The 16,654-nt window shown below is 42.0% G+C and overlaps 4 protein-coding genes and 1 long non-coding RNA gene across 5 annotated transcripts in view; 2 read left to right on the plus strand and 3 right to left on the minus strand.

Annotated features, from left to right (window-relative positions):
- Window positions 1-3,535: 3,535 nt before the first annotated feature.
- LOC116162116 lies at window positions 3,536-4,759 on the minus strand. Its single transcript, XM_031475650.1, has 5 exons — window positions 4,600-4,759; window positions 4,441-4,548; window positions 4,177-4,391; window positions 3,761-4,132; window positions 3,536-3,681 (listed from the first exon to the last, which is right to left on the minus strand). Exons 1-5 carry the CDS (start codon window positions 4,715-4,717, stop codon window positions 3,592-3,594), a joined length of 903 nt encoding a protein of 300 aa, XP_031331510.1. The 5' UTR covers window positions 4,718-4,759; the 3' UTR covers window positions 3,536-3,591.
- A 1,616-nt stretch (window positions 4,760-6,375) lies between these two features.
- On the plus strand, window positions 6,376-7,819 carry LOC116161882. The gene is made up of 5 exons (XM_031475364.1): window positions 6,376-6,531; window positions 6,583-6,690; window positions 6,740-6,957; window positions 7,206-7,577; window positions 7,665-7,819. The coding sequence occupies exons 1-5, from the start codon at window positions 6,420-6,422 to the stop codon at window positions 7,761-7,763; spliced, it is 909 nt and encodes a 302-aa protein (XP_031331224.1). The 5' UTR covers window positions 6,376-6,419; the 3' UTR covers window positions 7,764-7,819.
- Window positions 7,820-8,934: 1,115 nt separating this feature from the next.
- On the minus strand, window positions 8,935-11,718 carry LOC116161881 (lipoyltransferase 1, mitochondrial-like). Its single transcript, XM_031475363.1, has 3 exons — window positions 11,578-11,718; window positions 11,276-11,497; window positions 8,935-9,870 (listed from the first exon to the last, which is right to left on the minus strand). Exons 2-3 carry the CDS (start codon window positions 11,464-11,466, stop codon window positions 8,994-8,996), a joined length of 1,068 nt encoding a protein of 355 aa, XP_031331223.1. The 5' UTR covers window positions 11,467-11,497; window positions 11,578-11,718; the 3' UTR covers window positions 8,935-8,993.
- A 2,427-nt stretch (window positions 11,719-14,145) lies between these two features.
- Window positions 14,146-14,454, plus strand: LOC116161103. The gene is made up of 2 exons (XR_004143372.1): window positions 14,146-14,318; window positions 14,373-14,454. It is a non-coding gene; the product is annotated as an uncharacterized LOC116161103 (long non-coding RNA).
- Window positions 14,455-15,510: 1,056 nt separating this feature from the next.
- LOC116162351 overlaps window positions 15,511-16,654 on the minus strand; it is a 45,560-nt gene continuing 44,416 nt past the window's right edge. Inside the window, exons 232-240 of the mRNA XM_031475968.1 lie at window positions 16,456-16,653; window positions 16,353-16,400; window positions 16,230-16,304; window positions 16,135-16,179; window positions 16,048-16,089; window positions 15,977-15,994; window positions 15,881-15,919; window positions 15,781-15,831; window positions 15,511-15,729 (exon numbers count right to left, since the gene is read on the minus strand). Coding sequence (XP_031331828.1) covers window positions 15,592-15,729; window positions 15,781-15,831; window positions 15,881-15,919; window positions 15,977-15,994; window positions 16,048-16,089; window positions 16,135-16,179; window positions 16,230-16,304; window positions 16,353-16,400; window positions 16,456-16,653 — 654 coding nt within the window. The 3' untranslated portion in view covers window positions 15,511-15,591. The remainder of the gene's footprint in view (window positions 15,730-15,780; window positions 15,832-15,880; window positions 15,920-15,976; window positions 15,995-16,047; window positions 16,090-16,134; window positions 16,180-16,229; window positions 16,305-16,352; window positions 16,401-16,455; window position 16,654) is intronic.

Consider the following 16,654-nt stretch of genomic DNA (forward strand, 5'->3'; position numbering starts at 1 on the left):
AGCACACTCCGGTCTTCTTAGGAGGAAACAATCTCATGACCCTTTCCTAAAAAGTAACAAGTTTTGTGGGAGAAAGTATTACAGAGGGTTTGGAATGGATGGAATAACCCCCCCCCCCCTCAGCACACGATGGTTTTATTGCCATTTCCATAAGGTCGCCACCAGGGAACTGAGTGTTGTAAGGTAAGGATACCAGCGAGTCCTGTGTACCTTTAAAGCCTTGGCGCTTTTAACATGAATCATTCGGAAATTATCATCAAACTTTCCTTTCTTGCTGGGGAGGGGAGAGGGTTTTGTGGGGAAAAGTGTTACAGGGGGTCGATACCCCCCAGCACACGATGAATTATTGTCATTTCGAGAAAGTCATCACGAGGAAACTGAGTGTTATAATAAGGTAAAGATATTATCGAGCCCTTTTTTGCTGGAATTTTTCTAGAAATTTGGTTGGTGGGGGGGGGGTTAGTCTATACCATACCACTCAGACATTCAAGCAATCACGTTTAATATGCTTCTGTTAAACAGCTGGATTTTTTGTGGCGAAAATTAACCCAGCGCGTTTAATTAATCCGTCCTTAACCGAACACAACTCCAATTTACGCGATGAAAACGAACTTATTGCACAATGAAAGAGTTTAACATTCTGGGATCTGGTTGATGGAAAAAACATGGAAAACCCCCCCCCCCCCACGCAAGTACTATGCTCTCTGCAATACTTCTTAGAAGAAAGCAATCTGATGATCTCTTTCGATAAAGTATGCGAATTCCGGAGACTGGACATTTTGTGGGGAAAAGTATTATCGGTAGGCTGGGGGGTATGGAATACCTCCACCGAGACCACGATAATTGTATTGCCATTTCCAGAAAATCATCATGAGGGATTGTTATTATAAGGTATAACCATTATTGAGTCTTCTTTGTGGTGTGGGTATAAACAATTGCCATGAAATCTTCCTTCGCGTGGGGGGGAGGGGGGTATTCCATACCCGCCATACCTCATGGGGCTATGTTCTATGCGATGCTTCTTAGGAGAAGGCAATGTGATGAACCTTTCCCAAAAAGTACCGTGAGGGTTGTACCTATTGCTGTTTTTAGAAAGTCATCGTGAGAGAACTGAATGTGATAGTACCCCGTGCGGTGGAGGCACCCATCGGACGCGTCCCTGGATGGCGGATAAGGGACGGCTCACACAGACACCTGAATGATCGTAAAGTGACTCGTGTTTCGGTGTGTGACGATTACAAAGTGGCTCGTCGGGGCTGAAACCGAGACGATAGCCACGAAAGTAGTCGCCGTGGGCCAATCCCCCAGGTCAAGGTGTTGGCGGCTGTGCCGGGGACTGGGGTTCAGTGTCGATAACGGCGCCTCTCGAATAATGAGCGGCCTCCGAGAAGTGCCTACTTTCTTTCGGGAGGGTTTTGGCAGTCAAGCCCTGGGCAAGCAGCTCTGCCCAGGTGAGACCCCATTTTCGCACTACCTGGGACTTGTATGATCGATTTCAAACCCTTTCTGGACTCACAATCCGGACACTCACAAGGGCTCCTCGAAAGAGAGGACGGCTCCAACGCAGGTCCTTATTCAAGGACTCGGTGGTGGACCAGCTATTATTCACCAGAAGAATAAGACTGAAGCGCAGAAGGCGATGGCTAGGAAGCCCCAGCTCGAGGGTAAAGTCTCGGATCAGGTGGACCTTGCGGTGTCTGAGTCGGTGGCCGGGGGGGGGGGGGGGGCAACCCGATATCAGGGATCCAGCGTATCAGATCGGAGGGAAGCACTCCAGGGTCTGGTTCAAGGTAACCCGAGAAGCAGCACAGAGGTTCTGGAGCACACAAAGGCCGGGTCTGTGGGGGACGTTCATACGAGCCAGATAGGGTCCTTCGCGCGTGCTCATGTGGTTACCGAGAGATCTCTGAGTTGGCCGGCCATAGAAGGAGAGCGGACCTTGATGGGCTCGCTCTTCGAGAACGTCAACTGGATCTGACTAGGTCAGTGAAACACTTGGGGTCATCATAGACTCTCGCCTGACATGGAACGGGCACATTGAACGAATAAGCAAAAAGGCCTCTGTACGGCTATGGGCATTTAGAAGGGCTTTTGACTGTACATGGGGCTTGTCTCTCCAATAATACCATACGGTGCACTTGCATGGTGGCCTGCCATCCGCAGGAAGCAGCTGGGCAAGGTCCAGAGGCTCGCCTGCCTGGGAGTCACTGAAGCCATGAAAACCACGCCAACTCTAGCCATGGAGGCTTTTCTGGGACTAGAGCCTTTACAATTTGCTGTGGAAGCAGAGCTCTGAAGGCTTTCATACGGCTAAATAACTGGGACGAGTGGAAGGATCGAGGCGTCCTTGGCCATGGGCTAATCTGGGAGGAAACCCTCAGGTCCGATCCCTCCTCTCAAGAAGGGATGTGATCCGGGCTTACTTACTAAGACCAAAGGGTTATAAAGTCACTCTCCCAGACAGGAAACAATCGCTGAACTCAGATCGTCCCGTTCCTCAACCCTGGGGGTCCCTAACGGAAAGGGGAACGGGCATGGGTGTATATGGTAATCGACCGAGAGCTGACAGCAGCTTCTCCCTTGCACTGTGTTTCAGGGATAGACATTGTTTTAGGGGAAAAGCGCCACCACGATGGTTTTATTGCCATTTCCAAACTGTCATCATGCGAGAACTGGGTGCTACAAGGTAAGAATTATCGTGTCCTTCTTTGCTTTGTGGTTTGAAAAGCCTTACCGAAGTGCGTAGCTCAGATGAGTTTACGTTAGTAGCTCTAACTTTGGCTACAAGGGTCCTAGGTTCGAATCCCAGGTAAGGAATGGCTGTTTGTGATTGTATAGTGGGTTGAGTGGGAAGAGTAGCTAATTAACTAACACTCCGGCCACTATAAAATAAAGAAAATAAAAAACCCTTCGTAAAGGCTTATTTATGTACATTTTAAAAGGCGCATAAAGAGATTCGACAACTTTTAGGCACCAAGATACCAAAAACCATAAAGGCTCCGCCCTTGAATTCAATGATGAAGGTCCCTAAAGTTCCAAAAAGGTTCTTTTGGAGACTGTCAAAAATTCACAAAAGCTCCCAAAGACTCCGGATGCGAGATTCTTAAAAAATGAATGAAGGCACGAATCTAAAATACTCTCAAGCCGTGTTAACGACTTTGTAACATTCTTGAGGACTTTCAAAATCACTGAAAAGCCCTATAAGCTCTAATTAAAAAATTGAAAACCTTTGGCCTTAAAGAGTACACTAAAGGGTTTTTGGGAAGCTTTTCGGCTGACCCTTAAAAGCAGTTTTTTAGAAGAATTTTAGATCAATTATGTTACCTTGGCGGAAATACTTTAAGGTCCTTCCCTCAAAATTTCCTAAGAACATTTCTCAGAAAGGTCACGGAGTTGAATTATCTTGAAACTTATCATCTAAGTCTGGCAGTCCGTTGCAACCTTTTGGAATTTATATCTAAGATGTTGACTGCTCAGCTGTTTTAGCTGATCACGGTGAAGAGGGTGGGGGTTAGACGCAAATCAAAAACTGTACTGTTGATAGAAAAACCAGAGATTTAATTTAAATGACCAATCCTTACTGGATCAGCACTAAGCTTTTTCAGATTCGAGTCTAGGTCCAAGACGGAGGGGTATCTCAATACGGATATTCCTGTGCGGTAAAGGCAGACACACCTCACCCTGTAAACAAAACGATACAGGAAGTCTTTAAGATCGTTCGTGAACGATAATCGTTACGAACCGATTCGTTGGTACGAACCTTCAGTTTCCAGAATCCCTTCATAATCTTACAGTTGGACGTCGTGCCGACGAACATGTCTTCGGGAATTGCGAGCTGAAGATTCCAGAGGTTCTCAGAGCCTGGCTCCACGACACTGTCAATCACGGTCACCTGGTCGGTACCGGACACCGTAAATTCTCTCTCATGATGAAGAATATGGAAAGTAAAGCCCTGGACAATTTCAAAACGCAGCTCTTTCACCGTATTGCTGGAATCGTTCTTAACTCTCGCTACGAATGGAACCGCTTGATTGGGAACGTAGCGATCGTCCGGTATGCTCACTGTGAATTGGATTGGCCCGTTGATGCTGATCGAAGTGGGAACTTTCTCTATCGTGCGTTCGACTGGGGACTAAAAAAGTGCTAGTAGTATCTTTTGTACGTGGAAAAACTTACAGCACTCATTAAGTTAAACTCGTTCCTTGGCAACATGTTAAAGACCTTCTCGCAACTGCAGTCTAGGCTCCATTTTTTATCGATCTTTGCTTTCGCCTTGTACTTTATACTTCCCCACGATGTTATGTATGACGCTTCCACTGAAGATGGTAAGTTATCAGGTAAAGTAAACGTAAACGGGTAAACGTAATCTCCCGGACTGAAGTTTGTTTGACCTGTTACTAGAGGAATTAGGCAAACGGTTGAGGCTACACAGGCACTCACATTTTAGTAAGGTTGATGTCATTTTCAAAACGCGCTCAATTCTGGAATGTTTATGGCTTCCTTTTTCCAATCGAACCCATGCCTTTCCGGATAATTTAATTGTCAAATCTGAAAATAGCTTTTTTGTAGTAGGGCACCCTGTATACAGCCATACGCTACCTCTAACAGTACACTCCTTTGCGAAATTATAAAGTACCTTGCCATTCACAATTTCTCCAGGACGGTACGCTTCTTTTTCTAATGCGATTTCACAGGAACGAAAGCCGAACATCTTCATATATTGGGTGCTGACTAATGTATGATTTGGGATAGTCGGTTATGATGAGTCAACTACCTTATCAAGATAAGGGCTTGTCAGCAATTTCCTAGCGCATTGAAAGGAGGTATATCTTTGATTCGTATGTCCGTAAATTTGAGGTAGAACGATCCTTTTTAGCGAATTTTTGCAAATTTATTTGTAAAAAGGTAAGTTCTAATCGACATCAGGGCGCCATCCCCGAGAGTGGGATTACTACATTACTACATAAAGTTTTTATAGCCCGCTTTCTTTGAATTTGAAGCCCGAATTCAAAGCGCTTGTGTAGTTTGTGCCGAGCGAGCCGAAGCATCAAATCTTCCTTTGCTGGGGAGTGGGATACTCTTTAGAAGAAGACTATGTGATGAACCCTCCCCAAGAAGTAACATGGAGTCCTGAGGACTAAATGATTTGTGGGGAAAAGTGTTAACGGGGGTCATTATCGAGAGAGTCCAAGGTGACTTCGGAACAATCCAGGGCCTCTAAGAGCCTTTGCGAATTATTTTGAGCCTTCATAAAGCCTTGATGAAACTTTCAGCACTTTAAGGGCGGAGCTAGACTACTATCTAAAAAGCGCCAAAGATTTTAAAACCCCACAGCAAAGGAAAGCACAATAATACTTGTCTTATAGCACACAATTCTCTCATGATGACTTTCGGAAAATGGTTTTAGAGCCATCGTGTGATGGTGGGGGGTTACTCCAGGACCCACCGCATTAAAACCATCGTGTGGTGGAGGGTATTTCATACTCCCCTCAGACCCGCAGGTATTACACGATTCACATCGTACCCACTTCTTAGGAAAGGATCATCATATTGTCTTCTCCTAAAAAGTAATGCAGAGAAAGTAGCACTAAGGGTCCTGGGGTGTATGGAATCCCAACCAGCAAAGGAAGATTTGATGTTGATGTTGAAGTTCGACACAAACAACGCAAGCGGCTTGAATTTGGGCTTCAATTCAAAGAAACAGGTCCTGGATTTTGCCGAACTCACCTTCGGCTCGCTCGACAATGATCCATTTTTACTGCAAAACATACACTCCTCTGAATTAATTTGAATTAACGGGAATTAATTTGAATTGACGTGAATTAATTTGAACTAACGTTAATTAAAGTGAATTAATTAGAATTAACGTGAATTATTCTGAACTGGCCCGAATTAATTTAAATTTGTTTGCATTTCTACCGAGCTAATGTTTCAAAACCGAACATAGGCAGTTAACGTGGGAAAAACGTTTTTTGCAGATCGTTGCTCCCCACCCCATACTAACTTAGAGGGTTTATAATGACACCAATCGAAAGATGATTTTTTTTTCATCTAATGATATACAAATTAGTACATTTTCAGTTGTATTTCTCATTATGTTATCAAAAATTCGGCAATTACAAAAATCAACTTAAGCCATGGAACTTGAATTAACGTGAATTCAGTTGAATTAACGTGAATTAATTTTAATTAACGTGAATTAATTTCAATTAACGTAAATTAATTTGAATTAACTTGAATTAATTTGAATTTTTGGTGTACACCAAAAATGGAATTTACAAACAAAGGGTATAATGTTATTGAATTATACTGAACCTGCGAATTAGGGCGCCATATCTACTTTCAGTGTGATTGAAAACAGTGACGATAAGACTTATCGTGATAAGATAGTTGACTACGTACTACCATCATCACCCAAAATGTTTAGTTCTCGCTCCTGTAAAATCGAACTTGAAAAAGAAGCATACCATTCTGGAGAAATCGTGAATGGGAAGGTCCGTTGTAATTTCGCAAAGGAGTGTACTGTTAGAGGTAGCGTATGACTATATACAGGGTGTCCTACTACAAAAATACTATTTTCAGATTTAACAATCACGTTCTCGGGAAAGGCGAGGGTTCGATGGGAAGATGGGGACGATACATATTCCAAAATTGAGACCCTTTTTGAGCTGACATCCAGGTTATTGCAATGTAAGTGCCTGTGTAGTCCCAACCGTTTGCCTAATTCCTCTCGTAACAGGTCAAACAAAGTTCAGTCCGGGAGATTACGTTTACCCGTTTACGTTTAATTTTCCCGACAACCTACCGTCTTCAGTGGAAGTGGCATGCGGAGGAAGTTCGCGGGGAAGTATAAGGTACAAGGCGCGAGCAGAGATTGACAAAGAATGGAGCCTAGGCTGCAGTTGCGAGAAGGTCTTTAACGTGTTGCCAAGGAACGAGTGTAACCTAATTAGTGCCGTAAGTTCAGTCCAACAAGCTTTTAAAGCTCCTCTAGTAAAACAAGTGATTGGACATTCCAATTACATCTGCCAGTCTTATTAAAAATGGGAAGCCGAGCACGAAATAAAATGAAGTTCAGAACAGAAAACAATAATGTTTCCTTGGAAAGCCTAAGCTTGCTATTTTTGATATCTATATCTGAATTTTCAAAAGTGTTATAATGATTTATATGGCTTCTTGTATAGTAAATAACTAGCACTTTTTAGTCCCCAGTCGAACGCACAATAGAAAAAATTCCAACTACGTTCAGCACCCACGGGCCGATCCAATTGACGGTGACCCTACCCGACGATCGCTACGTACCCAGTCAAGCTGTTCCGTTTGTAGCGAGACTTAAAAACGATTCCGGCACGACGGTGAAAGAGTTGCGTTTTAACATTACCCAGGGCTTTACTTTCCATATCTATAATCGAAAGAAAGAAATTACGCCGGTTCGTACCGACCAATTGGTCGTGATTAATAGTGTCGTGGAGCCGGGCTCCAAGAACCTCTGGAATCTTCAGCTCACAATTCCCGAAGACATGTTTGTCGGCACGTCGTCCAACTGCAATATTATGAAGGTATTCTGGAAACTGAAGGTTCGTACCAACGACTCGGTTCGTAACGATTATCGTTCGCGAATTTGCTTTACGGAATAAAGACTGTCAGTGTCGTTTTGTTTACAGGGTGAAGTGTGCCTACCTTTCCCGCACAGGAATATGCATATCGAGATACCTCTCCGTCTTGCACCTAGACCAGAATCAGAAAAGGCGTTAATCCAGTAAAGGAAATCGCAAGATGACTTGTAATGGTCATTTAAATTAAATCTCTCGATTTGTTATCAACAATTTTGTGCCCAACCCCAACATTCATAACTGTGGCCAGCTTAAACAATTGAGCAGTCAACATTTAACATATTCTTATGCTCAAAAACTGCTATTGCTATCTCTCTAATGCACTTAAGGTTTATTGAGGATTTCGTTGTGACCTTTACACGTTAAAGGCCCCTAGAAAGGCAGTCACAGGGGATGGGAATACGATAAACCAAACTAGTTGCGACGTCAGAGGTTGTTATTGATCTCGATGGATACCTCGCACGAGGGGCAAGTTACAAGTCTCCCGGGGAAGGTACCCTGCTAACAAAAACGTTTCGGTTTCGAATCTATGTGCGATATTCGCCCTCCAAGGCTTTTAGCAAGAGTTAATCCCGAATTGGGATAGAAGGGTTGATAGAAACGCCCTTAGATGTCCTTACATTTAACAATAGCAAGAAACGCCCCCAAGTTCAAACCGTTTCCTTCATTAAATGACAACACTGTAGCCTTTCTTATGGATTTATCCTTCCAATTGACAAATCGAACATATGCAGGTGCCTTATGGGAGAGGGGGAGGATCAAAATCCGACAAGTTTGGCTTCAATATTTCGTCAAAAAAATTGGTTTTTCAGGTCTCCACCACGGGGTTTCTTTCCACCATAAAATTTTCAGGGGTTTTCTATTAGTTATACATCAAACTAATAGAAAACCCAGGAAGAGAGATCAGCAATGAAACAGAAAAAATACAAATGCAAAGCTACAATTTTTAAAGGGCGAAATCTCGTAAATGAATTGCTTTTTCCTTCCTTTCCTAATGCAACCGCCAGCCAATGCAGCCCTCACAACGACCAACCGCTGCTAACCCTCAATCATTTCGCTTCAGACGTGCGACTAATTATGAGCACAACATAAAATTCATTTTTTCAATGTCGTAGAATTTAATTTCGCGTTTGTTCGTTTATCCACTATTGTTCGTATTTACAGTAATAGTTTCTAAGTTCTAAATTATCCCCTGTCAATTCCCATGCAATTTTTTTAAGTCACCATCTGACCTTTTGACCATAATTTCACTCAACTGAAATTTTCAAAAAATCCGCCCCCCATGATTAATCACTAGGTTGTTAAATCCAACAAAAACACATACAACAATAAACAATTTATTAAGACGCAACAATAATAAATAAAAACAAGTCGAATTTGCTAAATCGAAGTCATAACCTGCCGTACGCAGTCGCTGACAAACTTATACTTCTCCTCCAGCAACGACTGTATTAGCCCGTCGACAGTTTCGGGTGTAAACTTACACTCCCTCAGTCGATTGATCATTAGCGCCTCGAGACTGAACAGCCCCGTCGAGTCGTTGAGCTGTACGTCGCTAATCCGTCCGTTCTCGACCGTAATTACCACCCCGAGCTTCTGATCGCGCCCGTCGACCAGAAACTTGCTGGGGATGATGAAGGATTTCGTAACCGTAAATTTGGGAGTTCTACCGAAACACCACTCCCACTCGCCGAGATTCGCGCGAATCTTATCGAGCTCGGGAAAGGCGGCGTTCGTCGGATTGACGTACTGGAAATCGTCGTCGGCGGGTAACAGAAACTCGCGACCGATCGCCGAAATTAAACCGTCCACGGTAATTGCCGAGTTTTGATCGCAGAGGTTGGTGACCTTGGAGCGGATCGAGCGCGACGCGGTCGTCTTTATCTCCGAGCTCTCCTTCTGCAGCGCGCGACTTATGTTCGTCTTGTTGGCGTCGACCAAAAGGGTGCAGTGGTGGTAGGCGCTCAGACGTCCGAGCTTCGCCGCCGTACCGGACACCTTCAAATCTCCCACGACCAGGTCGTCCCTCGGCGAAATGTCGACCATTAAGCCGTACTCCTTGTAAATCGCCACCTTGATTAGCCTCAAATTCACTTTGCGATCGTACTGTTTTTTCGAGGTGAAGAAGGTCAAGTTCAGATTGCCACGGTCGTGGTAAACGGTACCTCCCCCGCTGTTACGTCGGGCCAACGCCACGCCGGCGTCGGTCACGTACGGTAAATCGGCCACATTCGCCTCGAGCCACGGGTTTTGGTACCTGAAATACCCTGTATAGTATCTCATCTGAACGTAGATCTCGCTTCATGGTATGAAAAATTATTGCAGACACTGAGGAGATGGAGAAGACAGGATCCGCACACGAGAAGCCAAGAGAGAAGAAGGAAAGAAGGTACCGGTTGGGAAAAAGCTGTTGAAGGCGCTAAAGCGAAGGAGTAGGCTATACAGAGGCGAAGAAAGAGAGGCCAAGGAAGAATAGAAGAGAACTACAGATAAAAATGCGGAAAAGTGGGAAAATGGACACGAGATAGTAAACAGAGGAATCCAAAAAAGTGTAATATAACGCGATATGGCAAAAAACAATGGAACATAGGAAGAGAAAACATTAAAAAAAGAGAGAGAAGGTACGAGAAACCTAAATTGAGGTAGATAGGAGAGGAAAAAGATAACACAATGCACAGGACAGAAGAGGTACAAAAGAACTGGATAGAGCAAACTATAGAGTAGGCGATAGCAAGAACACGGAGTGGGAAAAAGTAGGGGAGGGATGAAGAGAGGGTGGTTGAAAAACGAGTTCAGCAGTTTCTAAAATAAGTATATGGAGTCAGATAAAAAGTTGTTGAACATAACCTCATTTTTTTATAAACACCTTGTATATTTTAATCTAAAAAGATTAAAATTCTCTTTTTAAAAATATAACACCGCAAAAAATTCAAAAAATTAGTATTGACACAAAAAGATCTAAAAAAACCTTCAAAAATGCAAAAATGTTCCAATGTAACTTCTAAAACAACGTACAAATACTGAAAATGGTAAAAATTCATCATATGTTCATACAGTTCCAAAAATATTAATTTTTAACAAAGTGTTCTAAAACAGTTCGCCAATTTTCTCAGAAGTTCTGAGTATCCACGAGAATTCTGGCAACGAGAGTGGTCAGAAAAGTTCTCATAGACTGCTAATCTGTTTCTAAAAGGTTTACATAATGTAAAAAGTTCTAAAAATGAGTTCTAACGTGCTCCACTAATTGCAAAAATTTACAATTTTATATCATCTCAGAGTTCTAAAAAATGTCATATAGGGCCCAAGAGTTGTAAAACAAGGCCTCAAGGTCGCACACATTCTAAGCGTTATTGTAGCCGATGCAAAAAAGTCAGATATGTACAGTTCTAAAAATTGTCTAAAATTTTTCAAAAAAGTTCAGTATTCTAAAAATTTTGATAGGCACTGCTTTACAGAAGTTCTAAAAAAATAGTCAATGGTTCAAGAGAGTGTTCTAAAGCATTTAAACAATGTGTACAGTTCTAAACATGTTCTAATACAGTTCTTTGCAAAGAAAATTTATGGATACAATGGGTGGAAGTGCCGAGAGAGATCAGCACTAATCGGGACAGCGGCAAGTACCTACAATAAAACATACATTTCGACCCAATTACAGTACCTACCTTCCGATCACAACGCACGGATCGTTACACCAAAGCATAAGAATGTTATGACTCTCGAAGTCGTACTTGCGATAAATCCAATCCTCGAGCGCTAGGTTCGTGTAAATGTCGTTCGATTGGGATATCAAGACCGTACGCTTTATTTTGCTCGCGTCGACCACCTTCGAAAGGAAGCGGAAACTTGACTTCATCGTTCAGTGGCATAATTCGGTCTCAGTTCAGCTGTAAAATAGAGATTGCTCGATTATGTAAGCTTAATCTAAAATTGCTCAGACTGAAAGGTTTACGAGTAATGGCATTACCTGCTTAAGCATTCTTTGAGTATTCTGAACGGGGAGGTAAAAGGATCTTTGGCTTAACGACCCTTAAGCAGCCTAATTTAGTAGAGCAAAGGGTGAAAGTAAGGTTATGTTTATTTTTAACTTGAGCGACTGTGGCTGACGTACCGATGACGGGTTTCTAAATACAGGTTGATACAATATTTTCGTAAAAATGCAATGTTGCCAAACATACGGTTTAAACGGTTGTATTTTGCACTTACGTGAGCTGGGCTTATTTCAAGAACGGCCATACGAAACATTTTGATTAAAATTTTCTGCGATGTTTCCTATTTGTTCTAGGTCCCTGAAGTATTAAATAGCGTTATCACTACGAAACACTTTTGGAAGGTAAAAGGACATACTATCCAAATGGTTTTCAGACGGAAAATTATAGATCCCCAAATTCATTCCGAAAGGATTGGCATTCTTGAACTTTGAAAGTGATCAAAATTATGTAGAAACCAACCCACCAATGGCAACACCCTGTATACTCCCTAATATCCTGTACCTAAACTACGTAACCCAAATAATTGAAAGAGCTCCCGTTACAATATCAAGAAACGTTTCAGAAAACTACTAACTAAAGATTTTAATAATGCGCATGATATGACAAGGGTGTTTTGCGTGATTTAGAACATTGAAGGCCCTAAAATGCCCTTAGAGGGGCATATTGTCTCTTAAAATTCCCGAAAGGCATTTTATTTGCTGGGGAGTATGTGCCCCTCGGACTACCCGGATCTGCACCGTTCCTCAAATGATACTCCAAAATTTCTCGGGAAAACACTTTTTCTTATTAATTTTGGTGCGTAGAATCCAAAACGATTCGTACTTTTTCGATAAAACGTCTCAATCAAAAGTTATGGAAAACAACCAAATTCGAGTAAAAATTCAAGGGGCTGTAACTTTTGATCTAGTAGCACAATCTTCAAACTGTTTGAAATTGTGGATTCTACGGGCCAAATTCTATAAGAAAATGTTTTTTCCCGCTCGATCTCAGACAATTTTTTTTCCGGCCTCAAAAAACCGAGTGTATAACCTTCCTTTTTTGCCAAAAATTGACTACTCCAAAATTTCTCTGGAAAATACTTTTTCTTATTAATTTTGGTGCGTAAAATCCAAAACGGTTCGTACTTTTTCGATGAAACCTCTCAATCGAAAGTTATGGACAAAAAACCAAATTCGAGTAAAAATTCAAGGGGCTGTAACTTTTGATCTAGTAGCCCAATCTTCAAACTGTTTGAAATTGTGGATTCCACGGGCCAAATTCTATAAGAAAATGTTTTTTCCCGCTCGATCTCAGACAATTTTTTTTCCGGCCTCAAAAAACCGAGTGTATAACCTTCCTTTTTTGCCAAAAATCGACTACCCCAAAATTTCTCGGGAAAACACTTTTTCTTATTAATTTTGGTGCGTAGAATCCAAAACGATTCGTACTTTTTCGATTAAACGTCTCAATCAAAAGTTATGGACAAAAAACCAAATTCGAGTAAAAATTCGAGGGGCTGTAACTTTTGATCTAGTAGCCCAATCTTCAAACTGTTTGAAATTGTGGATTCTACGGGCCAAATTCTATAAGAAAATGTTTTTTCCCGCTCGATCTCAGACAATTTTTTTTCCGGCCTCAAAAAACCGAGTGTATAACCTTCCTTTTTTGCCAAAAATCGACTACTCCAAAATTTCTCGGGAAAACACTTTTTCTTATTAATTTTGGTGCGTAAAATCCAAAACGATTCGTACTTTTTCGATAAAATTTCTCAATCAAAAGTTATGGACAAAAAACCAAATTCGAGTAAAAATTCGAGGGGCTGTAACTTTTGATCTAGTAGCCCAATCTTCAAACTGTTTGAAATTGTGAATTCTACGGGCCAAATTCTATAAGAAAATGTTTTTTCCCACTCGATCTCAGACAATTTTTTTTTCCGGCCAAAAAAAAACCTTCCTTTTTTGCCAAAAATCGACTACTCCAAAATTTCTTGGGAAAACACTTTTTCTTATTAATTTTGTTGCGTAAAATCCAAAACGATTCGTAGTTTTTCGATAAAACGTCTCAATCAAAAGTTATGGACAAAAAAACAAATTCGAGTAAACCTTCAAGGGACTGTAATTTTTTATCTAGTAGCCCAATCTTCAAACTGTTTGAAATTATGGATTCTACAGGCCCAATTCTAAAAGAAATCGTTTAGGACCGAACGTTTGAAGAGAGAATGTAGCATAAAAATAAAAATAGCATGAAAATGCTATGGTAGTTCTAAGAACATCTCAGACATATTTTTATGGAATAACCCCCCAGCCATTCCCTCTAGTGCACGAAAATCTTGTGGTAGTTGTAGGAAAAGGAAAACTGAATTTTTCATTTCCAGGGGAGTATGTCCTGGGGGGGTATTCCCCCAGTTTCTTTTCTACTCTGTTTTTAAATTATCGCTATTCAATAATAATAATATCGTACTGATTAATCCATTAAGTCTAATCAAGGCTATGCCATATCTCGGTATTAAACTTTGATAAACTTGGTGGGAATTCGATTAGGTACCTATCGATTTCCGTTTCCAATTTTGAAATATTAACCTATTACAATAAACCGAGTACTCTTCCAGTTGCCACGAATTCCCAGTTTTTTTTTTTCTTTGATGGTGCACACGAAGTTCACGAACCGTCTGGAATTCCGTACGAGATGGAAATTATTTTTCTAATATTAACCATGGTCGTCGTCGTCGTCGTGGCATGTATGAGTCTGTTGTCTTATTTCTCTTCTAGCGTTCATTTATTTTTTCTTGCAGTTGCCTTCTGCGCTCCGTTCGCCATATGAATTTATTATACAAAATGTAGCTATAGAAACTAATAAATGTCTTAGTAATTATTGACAGCCTCAATTTTTCACAACGTGTACTTTAGACTACCTACCTTAAAGAGGAGTAGCTTCAACAAAGTTGGCCCCTGTTCCGACCCCTGCGGTGCCCCGCTGCTACATAGAATAAGCCAGCTTTAGACTTTCTAGCATTCTCTCGCTCCGGCCTTCTGACCTCCCTAGGATTTGGTCGTTTCTCTAATTCGCGACCTGGAGACGTGCCTGGTCCCTCAGGCGCCATTACTTTACTCGGTCTATTTCTTTAATAGGTCCCGTGAGTGTAGCTTGGCACTTCAATTTCAAATAGGGTAATACAGTGTAAATAATGGCGATTCTACCACTGATCCTTGAGGAACTCCACGTATATCCCTTATAACTGTCCCTTTATGATTCAAATTTTTTTCTAAGAATTAAAGAGTAAGTTTTCCCTTGGGACGATAAGCAGGTGTGTTTAGAATGGGTGCGTTTTAAGCAGAGATAGTAGTGGGCCGTCCAGTTGCGTTGGTCGCCGTTTTGGTAAAGCTCAATTAGGGAATCGAGTATCACTCGCCTTTTTGCGCGAATTTCAATTCTCAAAGTCAATTTGTAAAATAGTAGGCAGAGCAGAGCGGCAGATTGTGTATAGAAAAGGTTAACTACGTACAGGGAATTGGGTAATTGGTAACCTCGTACGAGCTACACGCGAGCGGATTCTCTCGCAGACTTGGGCGGCGGCAAATTAATTTCGTTTTTCAGTTACGCAAGTTAAAAATAGACAATTACGTGATCCATTATCAACAAAGACGCACCTTAACATCAGAAAAGCTATAGTCGTATGGATCTACTAAAAATCCCCTTTAATCTGGTCGGATCATTGTCTATGCCTGTTAACTACATTTACCAGAAATGTGAACTTCGACCTAGGGGAATCCTGAACCAAGACCATTTCTATGGGAATCAATACAACTTCAAGAGAATACTCAACTATTTTTTTTGTTTTTGAGTTTCATTGTCTACCAAATCGATTATGTTAAGGAAGGTCTAATGGAATCAACTTTTTTGGGTCAAGGAGTATACAAAAAAAATTAGACATCCTTCAAATGCAATTTATTGTGTATAACACAAATTAAGCAGTATCAATTAACTAAAAGAAGCCGGTCCGTTGTTATCTCCTACTCCTTCTTCCCGTAATCGGCCTTCGAAAAGTACTCCGGAACCTTTTTGGCGGTTTCTGCGATTTTTTGACCGATGCTGGCCATCTCGTTCGAGAAGAGGGTCCAATAGTGTTGCACCTTGTCCTTGGCCGTCTCCTGCAAAGTTACCCGATCAGAGAGATATTTCGACGGCGTCGCTTTACCCACCATTAGGTTGCTAATCGCGCTCTTCGCCTCTTCTGCTGTTTCCTTCATTTTCTGAAATGCAAGACTATGTAGACGGTCGACGCGTTTGCGTGGTACTTACGCTTGCGTCCACTTCGCGTAGTGCCCTACGTGGTTGTTTCTGGAAGTGAGCGTCCCGAGTGAGTGGTTCCACATTTGAACTAGCGCGACTACTTACCGGTTGGACGACGGTCAGCTGAAACAGAGACAAATTAGTACTTGCCGCGCTTGAGGAGTGTGCGATCTTACCCCGGAAACTGGAAGCGATTTCATCATCTCGCTGAATCCACCCTGTAATTCAGTGTTAGTGATAGGTTTACGACCTGGCAAACTTACATGTGCTTTGTTCTTCATAGCGTGCAAAATAGTTGAGTATCCATTCTGAAACAAACTCGTGACACTTACAACATTTCAAACAGTCCCTCTCATACCCCCACGGTCGGCGGAGCTGCAGCAACCCATCCACCGTTAGCTGTACCAGTCTGCTTGATTATTTCCATGTTGCCCTAAACAAAGGGAAATGAATCAACCGTCCCCCAATTCGGTCGACTTACCAGGAGCGATTTCGGAAGGCTGCTCGCCCACTGCATCACCTTTGGTACCTGGAATTTTTTTTGGGGGAAATGTATACGGTCCTGGTTCTGAAAAGGTGCCTACCTGTAAAGCGCCGGGTGTGGTGAGTAGGATGTTGGAAAGCTGATCCTGGTACATTTTCGGTAACGGTTGCAAGTGACTGAAGAGGATTTGGATTGTGTTCTGCGCGTTTGGTTCGACTCCTTCGACGAATTTGCGGAGGGTAACCTGAAGGGATGGGTTGCCAGGGAGAAGCTTTTCGTAGTTGATCACGTTCGACCCC

Source organism: Photinus pyralis, unplaced genomic scaffold (assembly GCF_008802855.1).
Source record: "Photinus pyralis isolate 1611_PpyrPB1 unplaced genomic scaffold, Ppyr1.3 Ppyr1.4_LG10, whole genome shotgun sequence".
Classification (NCBI taxonomy): Eukaryota; Metazoa; Arthropoda; class Insecta; order Coleoptera; family Lampyridae; genus Photinus; species Photinus pyralis.

Excerpts from the sequence above, each read along its gene's own strand:
- LOC116162116 (XM_031475650.1), bottom strand. The coding sequence starts at position 4,717 with ATGAAGATGTTCGGCTTTCGTTCCTGTGAAATCGCATTAGAAAAAGAA. Across the intron at positions 4,392-4,440 it reads GACATCAACCTTACTAAAAT|GTCAAACAAACTTCAGTCCG; the intron begins GTGAGTGCCTGT and ends CTCTAGTAACAG. Across the intron at positions 3,682-3,760 it reads AGGGATTCTGGAAACTGAAG|GGTGAGGTGTGTCTGCCTTT; the intron begins GTTCGTACCAAC and ends TTTTGTTTACAG.
- LOC116161882 (XM_031475364.1), top strand. The coding sequence starts at position 6,420 with ATGTTTAGTTCTCGCTCCTGTAAAATCGAACTTGAAAAAGAAGCATAC. Across the intron at positions 6,691-6,739 it reads GACATCCAGGTTATTGCAAT|GTCAAACAAAGTTCAGTCCG; the intron begins GTAAGTGCCTGT and ends CTCTCGTAACAG. Across the intron at positions 7,578-7,664 it reads AGGTATTCTGGAAACTGAAG|GGTGAAGTGTGCCTACCTTT; the intron begins GTTCGTACCAAC and ends TTTTGTTTACAG.
- LOC116161881 (XM_031475363.1), bottom strand. The coding sequence starts at position 11,466 with ATGAAGTCAAGTTTCCGCTTCCTTTCGAAGGTGGTCGACGCGAGCAAA. Across the intron at positions 9,871-11,275 it reads CCGTGCGTTGTGATCGGAAG|GTACCAAAACCCGTGGCTCG; the intron begins GTAGGTACTGTA and ends AGGGTATTTCAG.